The 14,004-nt window shown below is 40.5% G+C and overlaps 1 protein-coding gene across 4 annotated transcripts in view; it reads right to left on the reverse strand.

Annotated features, from left to right (window-relative positions):
- The window catches only part of CHEK2 (checkpoint kinase 2), a 40,925-nt gene that overhangs the window by 26,663 nt on the left and 258 nt on the right, over positions 1-14,004 (reverse strand). For 3 of the 4 annotated variants that reach the window (XR_014295763.1, XM_082641077.1, XM_082641079.1), the window contains exons 2-6: positions 13,814-13,891; positions 13,174-13,358; positions 11,890-12,217; positions 2,422-2,546; positions 2,156-2,303 (exon numbers count right to left, since the gene is read on the reverse strand). Coding sequence is in view for 3 of the 4 variants with exons in the window: in XM_082641077.1 (XP_082497203.1) it covers positions 2,156-2,303; positions 2,422-2,546; positions 11,890-12,211 (595 nt within the window). In the remaining variant the exon portion in view is untranslated. The remainder of the gene's footprint in view (positions 1-2,155; positions 2,304-2,421; positions 2,547-11,889; positions 12,218-13,173; positions 13,359-13,813; positions 13,892-14,004) is intronic. The other variant, XM_082641078.1, reaches the window with a different exon arrangement.

Consider the following 14,004-nt stretch of genomic DNA (forward strand, 5'->3'; position numbering starts at 1 on the left):
TCTTTGACCTCAGAACAGTTATCAACTGCACAGGCCCAGAACCAAAAGGCAATTAGTTTGAATCTAGAAAATATGTTCTAGGCAAGTAAATATCCCCAAAAAATCAGGCCAGAGGCCACATACTAGTATTATCTTCTCTCAACCATTTCTACCTTTACCTAGCTGGTATTTTATAGTGCAAACCACCTTGAACTTACTTGTAAAATTAACTAAATAACACTTTCCCAAGAAATCCCCTTTATTTCTTCATTATTCGGCCTGTGACTCAGAAAAAGAAAACCAAAAAACCGCTCATTTCATAATTTAACCATCCATTGGGCCAAACCTGCAATCAGTTATCAAACATTCCAGTTCAACAAAGTGGTAAATTTTCAACTGCCTATAATATCTGGAAAGAGTGAAATTTGTTAAGACCCTTGAGTTTCTCAGATTTCAGGTGATGGGTCTTGACCTCCCTGGAGTAACATAGAGATCCAGTCTCTGGCATAAATCTGAACCAGCTCAGCATGCTTCAATCCAGGCTGGTCCCCAGAAGGCAGACAGCTGCCTAATGAATGAGACCTGCTGGCTACCTAGGATACAACCGTTCCTCCCTGCTTATTGATATTGATGAACCTAGATGTTACAGTGACACCTGAGAATCAGGGAATTTGAGGGGCTCTGGAGATGTATTTTCCCAAGTGTCGAGGTCTACTTCAGGGGCTGTAAACTCAGTTGCCTACACAAGCCAGGAAGGTCATACACACAGGTAAGGCTGGAGTGAGTGTAAGATGTGGAGCAGTGGAGACTTGAACAGGAAAACATCATCCACCTAAAGGAGGCAGCCTCTACTTAGCACCTGCAAATCCTCGAATTAGGGATAATATGCTCAAGTACGGCCAGATATTCCATCTTTTCAAAGAAAACTGGATTTTCATATTAAAGCACAAATATCAGCAAAGGCCTAAAAAAATGTCAGTAGGCTGAATCAGTCTGCAGAGTACCAGTTTGATCGATTTCCATCCGGCCAGCTTCAGACCACATAACACTTTTGTTCAAATAAGAAAAGGTGCCCTTCAGATAGAACAATTAGAAAAAGATGGCACACCACTTGTCAAGTAGAGGACAGGCCACATTTCAGCGACCAGTTGCCCACCTCAACCAGGTGCTCACAAACAGAAAAAGCCTGTGCAGCTGTCCTGACTATAATTATCACACAGGAAATAAAAGTCAGAAAACAGGAGAAACTAAGGCAATCATAAAATGCACTACAGGATGTCCAGAATAGCCATAATTCCAAGATGCCAGTCTGAAGACTGGCTGCATGAGAATCACCTGGGCAGGATTTTTTAAATCCCTGGCACTAGTGGATCAGGATTTATGGGACAGTGCCTCTGGGAATCTATATTTTTAAGGTGTTATCCACACAAACACATACCATTCCAAGCCGCTCAACTCTCAGATAATTTTGGGAAGTTCTGTGAGTTTTTTTTCAAATTAAAGAAACGAGGGTATTCCTCTTGGCCAAGATTTCAAAATCACTGTGAGCTATATTTAATTCTGTAGATTGTTTTTATTCACAATGAATGACAACTGTTCATTTCAGATGTGATATTCATGAAGTTTTAGGAATAAATGCTTATAAACTACTACCCGATAATGATGATAAACATCTCCACTTTCAAAGGATAACCACGTCATATTTAAGAAGGTGGAAGGTCTAAATTGAGATTGTTACAGAAAAACCCATAGCCTAATGCCGGGTTATATATAATAGTTCAATAAATATATGCAGAAATTAACGACCGAAAGGAATAAAGGGAAGAATAAGGAAGGAAGAGAAGAGGGGCAAGGGATGAACTAATGGCCTAAAATAACAACTCATAGATAGTTAAGACTGATGTGATAAAAGTGAATCAATTAATGAATGATAACTAAGCAAAATGATAATTTAAAGCATATGGCTTTAAATAAAACTAATCAAACCAATTAAACCTTAGAAAATCTGTCTTGATAGAACTTTTGATTGTTAAAAAATGCAACTAGGATTGAGGTGAATCTTGAATACTAACCTACTTACATTATGTACCTAACCATACTCTGCAAAGGACACAATGTCATTTTTCCTTTTATACAGGAAGGAAAAATTCCAGTAACCAGACGATAATAATATTACCTTTATTACTCCATACTGAAAGTGCAATTTCAGAATTGTTATTCAAAGGAAGGCGTCTTCCTTTCCCTACAAGATCTCTATTTACAAAGGTTCCATTCCCACTGTGATCTTCTATGTATGCGATGTAAGAGTTTTTAGGACCCATTTCCTAAAATAGAAAACATTTTATTTCAAAGTTTTAATGGTGGGGCGTTTCAGTGGGGAGACAACTAAGAGTGATGTCTAGACGACCAGTTCTCCCAAATGTATGAATATTTGCCACCTACTCTGAAGATCCGAAAGTGCTTCTTGCTGTAAGTCCGGTATTTATCGGTTCTTTTCAGCAGGGGCTCATCAAAGCAGTATTCACAGTTTCTATCCCTCCCAAACCAGTAGCTGTCGTTAACACACTCTGTAACACAAAAGCACACCCCAGAGGGCTGTTGAATTTCATGTATCAAACACCTTTAAAAACTGCTCATAAAATCTGCTTGTAGGAAAAGAGCCTAAGAAGGCAATCAAAATTATAGATTTGTCCATCAAGATTTTATAAGATTCAAAATCAGTGGGGAGAAAAAAACCAAATATTTCCAACGAGTTTAACAAATTATGGTTTATACATAGCCATGAAATGCTAAGCAGTCATTAAAATTCTCAAATAATTTTTAATGACTTAGAAAAATACTTATGATATAATAATAACTTCCTACTTATTACTATCCTGAGGCTTCCCATCATACTTAGTATGAAATCTATACTCCGCATGGCAGGCTAGATGCTCAGGATCTGGCCCCTGCGTCCCTCCCAACTTCACCTTGTACCTCTCCCCTTGATCGCTACACTCAGCTCCACTGGCCTCCTTCCACTGCCCCAAATATGCTGGGTTCAACCTACCTTGCGGCCTTTGAATTCTTCATTCCCAGTGATTTGAATGGCCATCTTGCCTTTTGTGTCTGCAAATTATCATCTTCCACTCAGCTTTCTGTATAAGCACACTCCCAGCTCACCACCCACCCACCATAATCACAAGAGCCTGTTCTGTTTCCCTCTATAACTGAAAATTATCTTTATTATTTGTATATTGTCTCCTGGCATCCCCGTTAGAACAAATTCCAGAAGGGCAGCCTTGAGTCTCTAGTTTAAGAATACAGCTCCAGCACCTAGGACGATGCATATGGTAGGCAAGCAAATGTTCATGGAAAGACAGACTAGGGAAAATATTACCAACTCATGCCACAATCAAAGGACTATTTCCCTAATATCTGTAAAGTTTCTTTCTTTTTTTTTTTTTTTTTTGCGGTACGTGGACCTCTCACTGTTGTGGCCTCTCCTGTTGTGGAGAACAGGCTCCAGACGCGCAGGCTCAGCGGCCATGGCTCACAGGCCTAGCCGCTCCACGGCATGTGGGATCTTCCTGGACCAGGGCACGAACCTGTGTCCCCTGCATCGGCAGGCGGACTCTCAACCATTGCGCCACCAGGGAAGCCCCTGTAAAGTTTCTACAAAGCAACAAGAAAAAGACAAACAATCCAGTAGAAAATAGGTAAAGGATACAAAAAAAATTTATAAGAGACAGAAATACAAATGGCTCAAACATATGAAAAGATGGCCAAGCTAACTCAATACAAGAAATTCTGAAAATCATACATTAAGATTCCATGTTTCAACTTTCAGATTGACAAAAATCAAAAAGTTTCATATTATACTGTGTTGGCAAGAGGCATGAAAAAGCAGGTATTTCCCATACGTTTCCAGTAAGAATGTAATTTATACACCGTCTAGGGAGGCTAATTTGGCAAGACCAAAATTACATATGTAGGGGCTTCCCTGGTGGCACAGTGGTTAAGAATCCTCCTGCCAATGCAGGGGACACAGGTTCAAGCCCTGCTCCAGGAAGATCCCACATGCTGCAGAGCAACTAAACCCGTGCACCGTAACTACTGAGCCTGCGCTCTAGAGCCCGCCAGCCACAACTACTGAGCCCATGCGCCACAACTATTGAAGCCCGCGTGCCTAGAGCCTGTGCTCCACAACAAGAGAAGCCACCGGAATGAGAAGCCTGTGCACCACAATGAAGAGTAGCCCCCACTCACCGCAACTAGAGAAAGCCCGTGCACAGCAACGAAGACCCAACACAGCCTAAATAAATAAATAACTTAAAAAAAAAATTACATATGCAACCACTTCACCCCATGAAGATGGCTTTAATTTTTAAAAAAAGGAAAATAATAAGTGTTGGCAAGGATGCAAAGAAATAGGAACCCTCATACATTGCTAGTGGGAATGTAAAATGGTACACCTCTGTGGAAAATTTTGTGGTTCCTCAAAAAGTTAAACATAGGATTGCCTTATGACTCAGCAATTCCACTCCTAAGTATATACCCCAAAGAACTGAAAACATGTACCCAAACAAATCCTTGTACACAAGTGTTCATACCAGCACTAGTCACAACAGACAAATGATGGAAACAAACCAAATGTCCTACAATGGGTGAATGCATAAACAAATTGTGATATTTACATACAATGGACTATTTTTCACCCATAAAAAGGAATAAATGCTAAAACTCATACATCTACAACAAGGACGAACCTTGAAAACATTATGCTAAGTGAAAGAAGCCAGACACAAAATGCCACAGACTGTATGACTGTATTTATATGAAATATCCAGAATAGGTAAATCCATAGATATGAAATGCAGATTGGTGGTTGCCAGGGGCAGAGGAGGAAGGGATGGGGAGTAACTGCTTAATGGATATAGGGTTTCATTTTGGAGTAAAGAAAGTATTTCAGAACTGGACAGAAGTGGTGGTTGCACAATGTTGTGAATGTACTAAAGGTCACTGAACTGTTCACATTAAAATCGTTAATTTTAGGGACCTCCCTGGTGGCGCAATGGTTAGGAATCTGCCTGCCAATGCAGGGGACATGGGTTCGATCCCTGGTCTGGGAAGATCCCACATGCCACAGAGCAACCAAGCCCATGTGCCATAACTACTGAGCCTGTGCTCTAGAGCCCACAAGCCACAACTACTGAGCCTGCGGCCCACAACTACTGAAGCCTATGCGCCTAGAGCCTCTGCTCTGCAACAAGAGACGCCACTGCAATGAGAAGCCCGTGCACTGCAGCAAAAAGTAGCCCCCACCCGTCGCAACTAGAGAAAGCCCACACGCAGCAACAAAGACCCAATGCAGCCATAAATAAATAAATAAATAAATAAATAAATAATTTTTTTAAATGGTTAATTTTATGTTATGTGAATTGCACCTCAATTCCTTAGTTATATATGCACACACCCATTGGTCCAGAAATCCCACTTCTAGGAATTTATCCTACAGATAGAATCATGTGTATTATGAAAGGACATAAGGACATATGTACAAGGTTATTCACTATAGCATTATTCCTTTTTTTAAATAAATTTATTTATTTATTTATTTTTGGCTGCACTGGGTCTTCGTTGCTGCAAACGGGCTTTCTCTCGTTGAGGCGAGCGGGGGCTACTTTTCGTTGCGGTGCGTGGGCTTCCCATTGTGGTGGCTTCTCTTGTTGCGGAGCATGGGCTCTAGGCATGCGGGCTTCAGTAGTTGTGGCTCCTGGGCTCTAGAGCGCAGGCTTAGTTGCTCCGCAGCATGTGGGATCTTCCCGGACCAGGGCTTGAACCCATGTCCCCTGCATTGGCAGGCAGATTCTTAACCACTGTGCCACCAGGGAAGACCTATAGCATTATTCTTATAGCAACAACTTTAATGTCCATTATTAAGGGGCTAGTTCAATAAATTTATATATCCACAAAAGAAATGGGGATCTTTACATTCTGATAGAAGAATGTCTAAGATACATTGTTAAATATAAACAACAGGTTACAACCAGTGTGTTGTAAATTACAGTTGGTATAAATAATAAAGGGGGAAAAAAGAACACATAGATACTTAGTTGCTTATATGTGCACCAAATATTTCTGGAAGGCTACATAAGAAATCAGCAATCCTGGGAAGTAGTTGGGGGAAAGACAGAAATTGGATGAAGGCCTTGCACCTGTTTTGAATTTTGCACCTAATGCAAATATAACCTCTTCAAAAAGTTAATCACTTAAAGAGTTTGCAGTCTGGTGGGGAGACAAACAGGGAAGCAAAAACAATACAGCATGTAGACTCTCCAGGGGAAGCACAGATGCAAGGCTCTGGCAACTCTGCCTGGGACTATCAAAAAGGCTTCATGAGGCAAGACAGGAAGGATAGATTGAACAGCCCTTTGGAAGGCAACATGGCAGTACCCATTACAAGGTAAAGCCATGCCTATTCTATGCTCCAGCAACTCAACACAGGCTCTACCCTAGAGAGACATTTGTCCAAATGACCAAGGAGACAAGGACATTCATTGCAGTCTTGCTTGCAGGAATAAAAACTGGCAACAACCTAAGCATCTATTAACAGGGAAAGGTATGAATGAACCATGGTATTTCTACTAGAAACCAGGAGCTTCTGGGACAGTTGAGAAGGAAAGGCATGGAGATTTTATCAGGACACCAACAGTCCAGGGATGATGGACAGAGAGTGGAAGGGGAGGCTGCCCATGGAAGAGCCTGCTCTGACCTTGGCTCATTAGAGGAGCCCTCAGGCATATGTGTGGAGGAGGGCGGGGACAGCAAGGCAGGAGGCAAAGGGACCAAAACTCTCAGTGAGGCAATTAGGAGTAAGAACCCCAGGAAGGATGGGCCCCTTCTCCTAGTAGTGAAGAATGGGGCACAGGTGAGATGGTGACAGGGGAGAGGAACATCACAAACAAGACAAGGATGTCTGCTCTTAAAACTTCTATTCCGTGTAAGAGGTTCAAGCCAGGACAGTTAACAGAGGGAGGGAGAGGGAGATGAAAAGCCAAAGCACCCATATTGAAAAGGAAGAAGCAGATCTATCTAATCCTATTCACAAATGATATAATCTTATATGTAGAAAATCCTAAGGAACCCACTAAAAGAAATTAGCCCAAATAAACAAGTTCAGCAACATTACAGGATACAAGATCAATATTCAAAAACCACTTGTATTTCTACACACTAGCAATGGACAACTTAAAATGAAATTAAGAAAATAATTCCATTTACAACAGCATAAAAAGAATAAAATACTTGGGAATAAATTTAACAAAAGAAGTGCAAATCTTATACTCTAAAAGCTACAAAATATTGTTGGAAAAAATTTGAAAGACCTATGTAAATGTGCATGGATTGGAAGACTTAATGTTGTTAAGATGGCAAAACTCCCGTACTATACACAATTCCTATCAAAATCCCAGCTGCCTTCTTTGCAGAAATTAACAAGCTCAAACTAAAATTCCTATTAAAAAGCAAGGACCCGGAATAGCAAAACAATCTTGAAAATGAAGTACAAAGGGCTTACTTACATTTTGCAGTTTTAAAACTTACTACAGGACTTCTCTGGTGGCACAGTGGTTAAGAATCCACCTGCCAATGCAGGGGACACAGGTTCAAGCCCTGGTCCGGGAAGATCCCACATGCCACAGAGCAACTAAGCCCGTGCGCCACAACTACTGAGCCTGCACTCTAGAGCCCGCAAGCCACAACTACTGAGCCCGTGTGCCACAGTTACTGAAGCCCACATACCTAGAGCCTGTGCTCCACAACAAGAGAAGCTACCACAATGAGAAGCGCGCGATGAAGAGTAGCAATGAAGAGTAGCCCCCACTCACTGCAACTAGAGAAAGCCCACACGCAGCAACAAAGACCCAATGCAGCCAAAAATAAATAAATAAATAAAAATTTTAAAACTTACTACAAAGCTATCATAATCAAGACAGTGTGGTACTAGTGAAAGGTTAGACATACAGATCAATGGAAAAAATTAAGAGACAGAAAATACATCACATTTACAGTCAACTGATTTTCATCAAGGTGCCAACACAATTCACTGGGGAAAAAATAGTCTTTTCAAATGGTGCTAGGACAGTGGATATCTACATGTAAAATAATCTAGTTGGAACTTACCTCACACCATATGCAAAAAGCAACTAAAAGAGAATCAAAGATTAATTGCAGGAACTAAAACGATAAGACTCTAAGAAGAAAAAATAGTGATAAGGCTTTGTAACCTTGGGTTAAGCAATTCTGTCTAGATATGACCCCAAAGCACAAGAAACGAAAGAAAAAATATAAAAATTGGACATAATTAAAATTTAAAATGTGTGTGAATCAAAGAACATCATCAAGAAAGCGAAAAGTGAATGGGGGAAAATATTTACAAAACACATATCTAGTAAGGGATTTATATCTACCATATAAAAAAGGACACTTACAACTCAATAATAAGACAAACAATCCAATTTAAAAATGAGCAAAGATGGGGATATATGTATATGTATAGCTGATTCACTTTGTTATAAAGCAGAAACTAACACACCACTGTAAAGCAATTATACTCCAATAAAGATGTAAAAAAAAATAAAATAAAAATGAGCAAAGGACCTGAATAGACATTTCTCCAAATACATAAAAATGACCAATAAGCACATGAAAAGATGTTTAACATCATTAGAGCCATCAGGGAAATGTAAAACAAAATCACAATGAGATACCACTTCACACCTACTATGATGATGAAAATCAAAAGACAGATATTAAGTGGTGGCGAAATGTGGAGAAATTAGAACCCTCATACATTAGTAGTGGGAATATGGAGTAGTGCAGCTGCTGTGGAAAACAGTTTGGTGGTTTCTTAAAAACTTAACCATGTTATCCAGCAATTCCACCCCTAAGCACTAAATACCCCCCAAAAAATTGAAAACAGAGACTCAAACAGATACTTGTCACAAATATTCATAGCAGCATTTTTCAAAATGGCCAAAAGGTCCAAATGTCCATCAACAGAAGAAGGGATAAAGAAAATGTGATAGATTTATACAATATTATTATTCAGATATATTATTCAGACATAAAAAGAAACAAAGTTCTGATACATGATACAACATGAATGAACTTTGAAAATATTATGCTACATGAAAGAAGTCAGACATAAAAGGACAAATATTATGATTTTACTTAAACGAAATATCTAGAATAGATAAATTCAAAGACAGAGAAAATAGGTTAGAAATTACCAAAAGAACTCAATGGGGAAAGGATAATCTCTTCAATAAATGGTGCTGGGAAAACTGAATAACCACATGCAGAAGAATGAAATTGGACCCCTATCTTACACCACTCACAAAAATTAATTTGAAATCGATTAAGGACTTAAACAGAAGAAGTGAAACTATAAAACTAGAAGAAAACAAATGGTAATTATGTGATGTGAAGGAGGTGTTAGCTTAGGCTATGGTGGAGATCATTTTGCAATATATAAGTGTATCAAACTGTACACCTTAAACTTACACAATGTTATATATGTCACTTATATATGTCTCAATAAAGCTAGGGGGGAAAAGAAATTACCAGAGGAAAAAATTTTGGAAATAGATAATGGTGATGGTTGCACAACATTGTGAAAGTATTAATGCCAATGGACTGCATACTTAATGGTTAAAAGGGCAAAATTTTATGTTATATATATTCTATCACAATGAAAAGAAGTAAACATTAAAAAATACTAAGGAATAAAGTTTTTAAAGTGCAAGACCTGTACCCTGAAAACTACAAAACACTGTTGAAAGAAATTAAAGAAGACCAAAATAAATGAAAGCTACCCCATGTTCACAGATTGGAAGACTTAATACAGTTAAGATGGGAATATTACCCATATTGATCTACAGATTTAATCCCAGCTGCCTTCTTTGCAGGAAGTGACAAGCTTATCCTAAAATTCCTATGGAAAAGTAAAGAACTATAGTAGTCAAAATAATCTTGAAAAAGAACAAATCAGGACTCACTCTGGATTTCAAAATTTACTACAAAGCTACAGTAATCAAGATTTTGTGGTACTGGCATAAGGACAGACACATAGATCCATGGAACAGAACTGAAAGTCCAGAATTAAACCCCAACATTTATGGTCAAATGATCTTTAATGAGCGTGTCAAGACCATTCAAGGGGGAAAGAATAGTCTCTTCAAGAAATATTGCTCGGGGCGCTTCCCTGGTGGCGCAATGGTTAAGAATCCGCCTGCTAATGCAGGGGACACGGGTTCGAACTCTAGCCCGGGAAGATCCCCCATGCCGTGGAGCAGCTAAGCCCGTGCGCCACAACTACTGAGCCTGCGCTCTAGAGCCTGCAAGCCACAACTACTGAGCCCACGCTCTAGAGCCCACGTGCTACAACTACTGAAGCCCTCATGCCTAGAGCCCATGCTCCACAACAAGAGAAGCCATGGTGATGAGAAGCCCATGCACCACAACGAAGAGTAGCCACCACTCACCACAACTAGAGAAAGCCCACGTGCAGCAACAAAGACCCAACGCAGCCAAAAATAAATACATTTATAAAAAAAAAAAAAAGAAATAGTGCTCGGACAACTGTACATTCCCATGCCAAAGGATGAATTTGGACAATACCTCATACCACGTACAAAAATCAACTCAAAAGGGTTAAGAGCTAAAACTGTAAATTATTTAGAAGAAAAGATAAGCGTGGGGGCTTCCCTGGTGGCGCAGTGGTTGAGAGTCCGCCTGCCGATGCAGGGTACACGGGTTCGCGCCCCAGTCCGGGAAGATCCCACATGCCGCCGAGCAGCTGGGCCCGTGAGCCATAGCCACTGAGCCTGTGCGTCTGGAGCCTGTGCTCCGCAACAGGAGAGGCCGCAACAGTGAGAGGTCCACGTACCACACACAAAAAAAAAAGATAGGTGTGAATCAATAACAAATAATAACAATAAAATATTATAGCTTCTCTTTATTGAGCAATTACTTTATGCTGGTCTCCCTAACAAGCTCTTTGTGTATGTAATCTTAAGTTTAAAGGAGATACACCCAACTTCACCCTAACTCACCATTTCTGTGTCCCACTCACCATACATCAGCCCTAAGCCTAGCTTAAATATATAGCTTAAATGAGTAAAAATTAGCTTCAAATGCTTACTTCTAAATTTAAAGTTGTATGTATGAATATTGCTATTTCTCCATTTTTCACTGTTTTTTCAAGTCATCAAAGTTGCACGTGACATAAAAGGGAAGGGTGAGTGACAAGGTACAAAACGGTACATTAGCCATTCATTTCTTTACATTGTTATTTTCTATTCCATTAATGTCAAGTTCTTTTTTTTTTTTTTGTAATGAAGAGGTCATTTTAATTCAGGACAGAGGAAAAATGCTACTTAAAACATACCGAGAGCAAAGCCTTACTGTTGGAACCAGGTGTCATAGAGGATGAGTATATTTAAACAGCAAGGTTGGCTATTTTGAGATAAAAATAAGTAACAGGGAGTCAACAAATAACCTTCCCCATTCTGAAACTGTAAAACTGATGCTCTGAAACTGCTCCACCACCAGCAGGAGATAAGTGGTGAAGTTTCTGTGATTAGAAGACAAATGTTTGCAAGCATGAATCAGCATTTTTCTAGGGAAAAGATCCACAACCCTCTTCAGATGGACAACACATGGCAGACGCCCAATTAATGTTTGTTGAAAGTATAAATGAAGGGGCTCTACAGCAAGTAAGAGCCAGTGCACAACCCAAAACTGCTTCCTTGGTTCCATTTTTCATCACTTTCAAACTCCAGAATCATTCCAGGAGTGTCTTGAGCTGTCTGTTGCAACAACTTTCTAAAACTGTTTTTCTGAACAAAATATTACAAAGGGTCTTACCAAGATTAGAGAATCCATCCTGAAGGGCCCATAATCGAGCCCAAGGGGCAGGGACAGGCTCCTCGGGTTCTTGGTCCTCGGGAATAGAATAGAGTTCCTGCGTGGACACTGTGTCCAAGGAGCTCAGCGTACCCGAGCTGGAGTGAGAGGATTGGCTGGACGTGGGCACCGTGCTGGTGGAGGAGCTGGACGTGCCCTGGGACTGTGAAGAGGAGCCGTGTGGCTGTGAGGAGGGACCGTGGGACTGCGAGAAGCCACCTTGGGACTGCGGGGAGGCACTGCCATGGGGCTGATGACACTCCGCATCTGTCTCCCGAGACATCACCACCTCAAAAATAAGTGTCCAACAGTAAGGTGAATTTCAAAGAACAAGACATCGTAAAGGTCAAGAGTAAAGGATAGGTATATTACAACAGCCAAAAAAAAAAAAAAAAATCCAGGATACGCATGCTCTGCAAAAATTAAAATTCTAACAGTTTAGACCTATCATTCTTCTGGGCTGAGCTTTTCATCACATCATTTTCACCTGATAAGTTTTTGTGTGACAGCCACAACCACAGAGGACAGAAACAAAGAAATTATTTGAAGGCTGTAAATAAGTAAAAAGCAATGAAACTGAATTGGGGAGGGGGAGAGACTCATAACAGCTTACACTCATCCAATTTTTTTAAATTAAAAATAGAACCTAAAAATGTAGTCGTTAATACAATCAACACTATACTTAAACTTCATATGTATTTTTGAAAAAGAAAGGGAAGAGTCAGGTGGCTTGGCATAGACTAAAAGAAACTCTACAGAAATTTGCTGCATCACCCCAGGGGTGGCTATTTTATATATAAAATGTCACTGATGCCCCCTCTCCCCCAAACCAGCTCCTGGAGGGTAGGACCTAAGTTCATTCTAGATTCCTTGACTCCAAACTAAGAGCTGGGCCACTTAAAGAGGCGTAACACAAAGACTGCTCTAAACAACTCCACCTATCCCTTTGTGATTCTAATTAACTAGGGGGCTCATCTTTTCAGCATCCTAAATGGCCTCCCAGCCCAACAGAAGCCTGAAGAAAACCATGATGAGACACAGACCATAACAGAGGTTCCCACCCCAGCTTTAGAATTCATTTGATGAACAGTTAAACTCCAATAACAGAACCTACAGTAAAGTCAAAGTAACTTTCAATCCCTAACTTTAAATCCCTAATCTGATTTTTTTTTTAAAAAAGCGCTTTCTCTCCTGAATCCCACACTCAGGCTACCCCTCAAGGAGAATATAGTAAACATGACTCACACTGATTATTGCATTTACACAGCTTTCCAGATGCAAAGGTCCTGATGAGTTTTCCTGAAAGCACACCAGGGAGGTAGGTGTTGCCAGAGCTAGGTCCGCCACTTCAGGACCTGCTGCTCTAATACCACCTCAGCCGAGCTGTGTCCTCCTGCAGCTTCTTGCGCAAGACTTCTCTGCCCTGAAAACTGGCAAAAGACAGTGTGTCAAAAGGTAGCTGCTATCATCGTTCATGACAAGAAGGGTCCACCAGACCAGGACTACATTGGCCTCTGCCATGAGGAAAAAGTATAGTGGAGAGGTTATAAGCAAACAGATCTGGAGTCGAGTCAGATGTCTAAGTCAACTCTTTGCACGACCTTTACGTAGATCGCAACCTCTCTGAACCCAGAAAAGTAGATAGAGCTTGCGAATCAAATGAGATGACGCATCAACGTTCCTCCCCCCACCCCTCGGTAATGCTTCATAATTGGGAATTCCAGGCCCAAAGAATCTGAAAGCAGGAAAAGGCCTTCAAGTGCAACACAATTTTTTTTTTCCAATAGAGAAACTGATTCCCAAGGAAGACTGGTGCCCTCCTACCCTCCCCTCGCCACCCCATCCCCCACACTTCCTTAGGAACACTCGCAGAGCATCTTCCTACACAAGTCGGTGTGTTTCCAGTTCCTGCAGCGCCTTGCAGCTAAGAATGGGTTCTCAGTCAGCATTTTCCAGATTGAACCTAAATATGGAAATAATTACTAACACCTATAAAACTCTCTACAGAGCAACTTCGCTCTCATTTTGAAGGGGACAACTTTGTTCTTTCTTATCCTTTACGTCTGGGCCAGTTTC

Source organism: Mesoplodon mirus, assembly GCF_964341445.2.
Source record: "Mesoplodon mirus genome assembly, chromosome: 13".
Lineage (NCBI taxonomy): Eukaryota > Metazoa > Chordata > Mammalia > Artiodactyla > Ziphiidae > Mesoplodon > Mesoplodon mirus.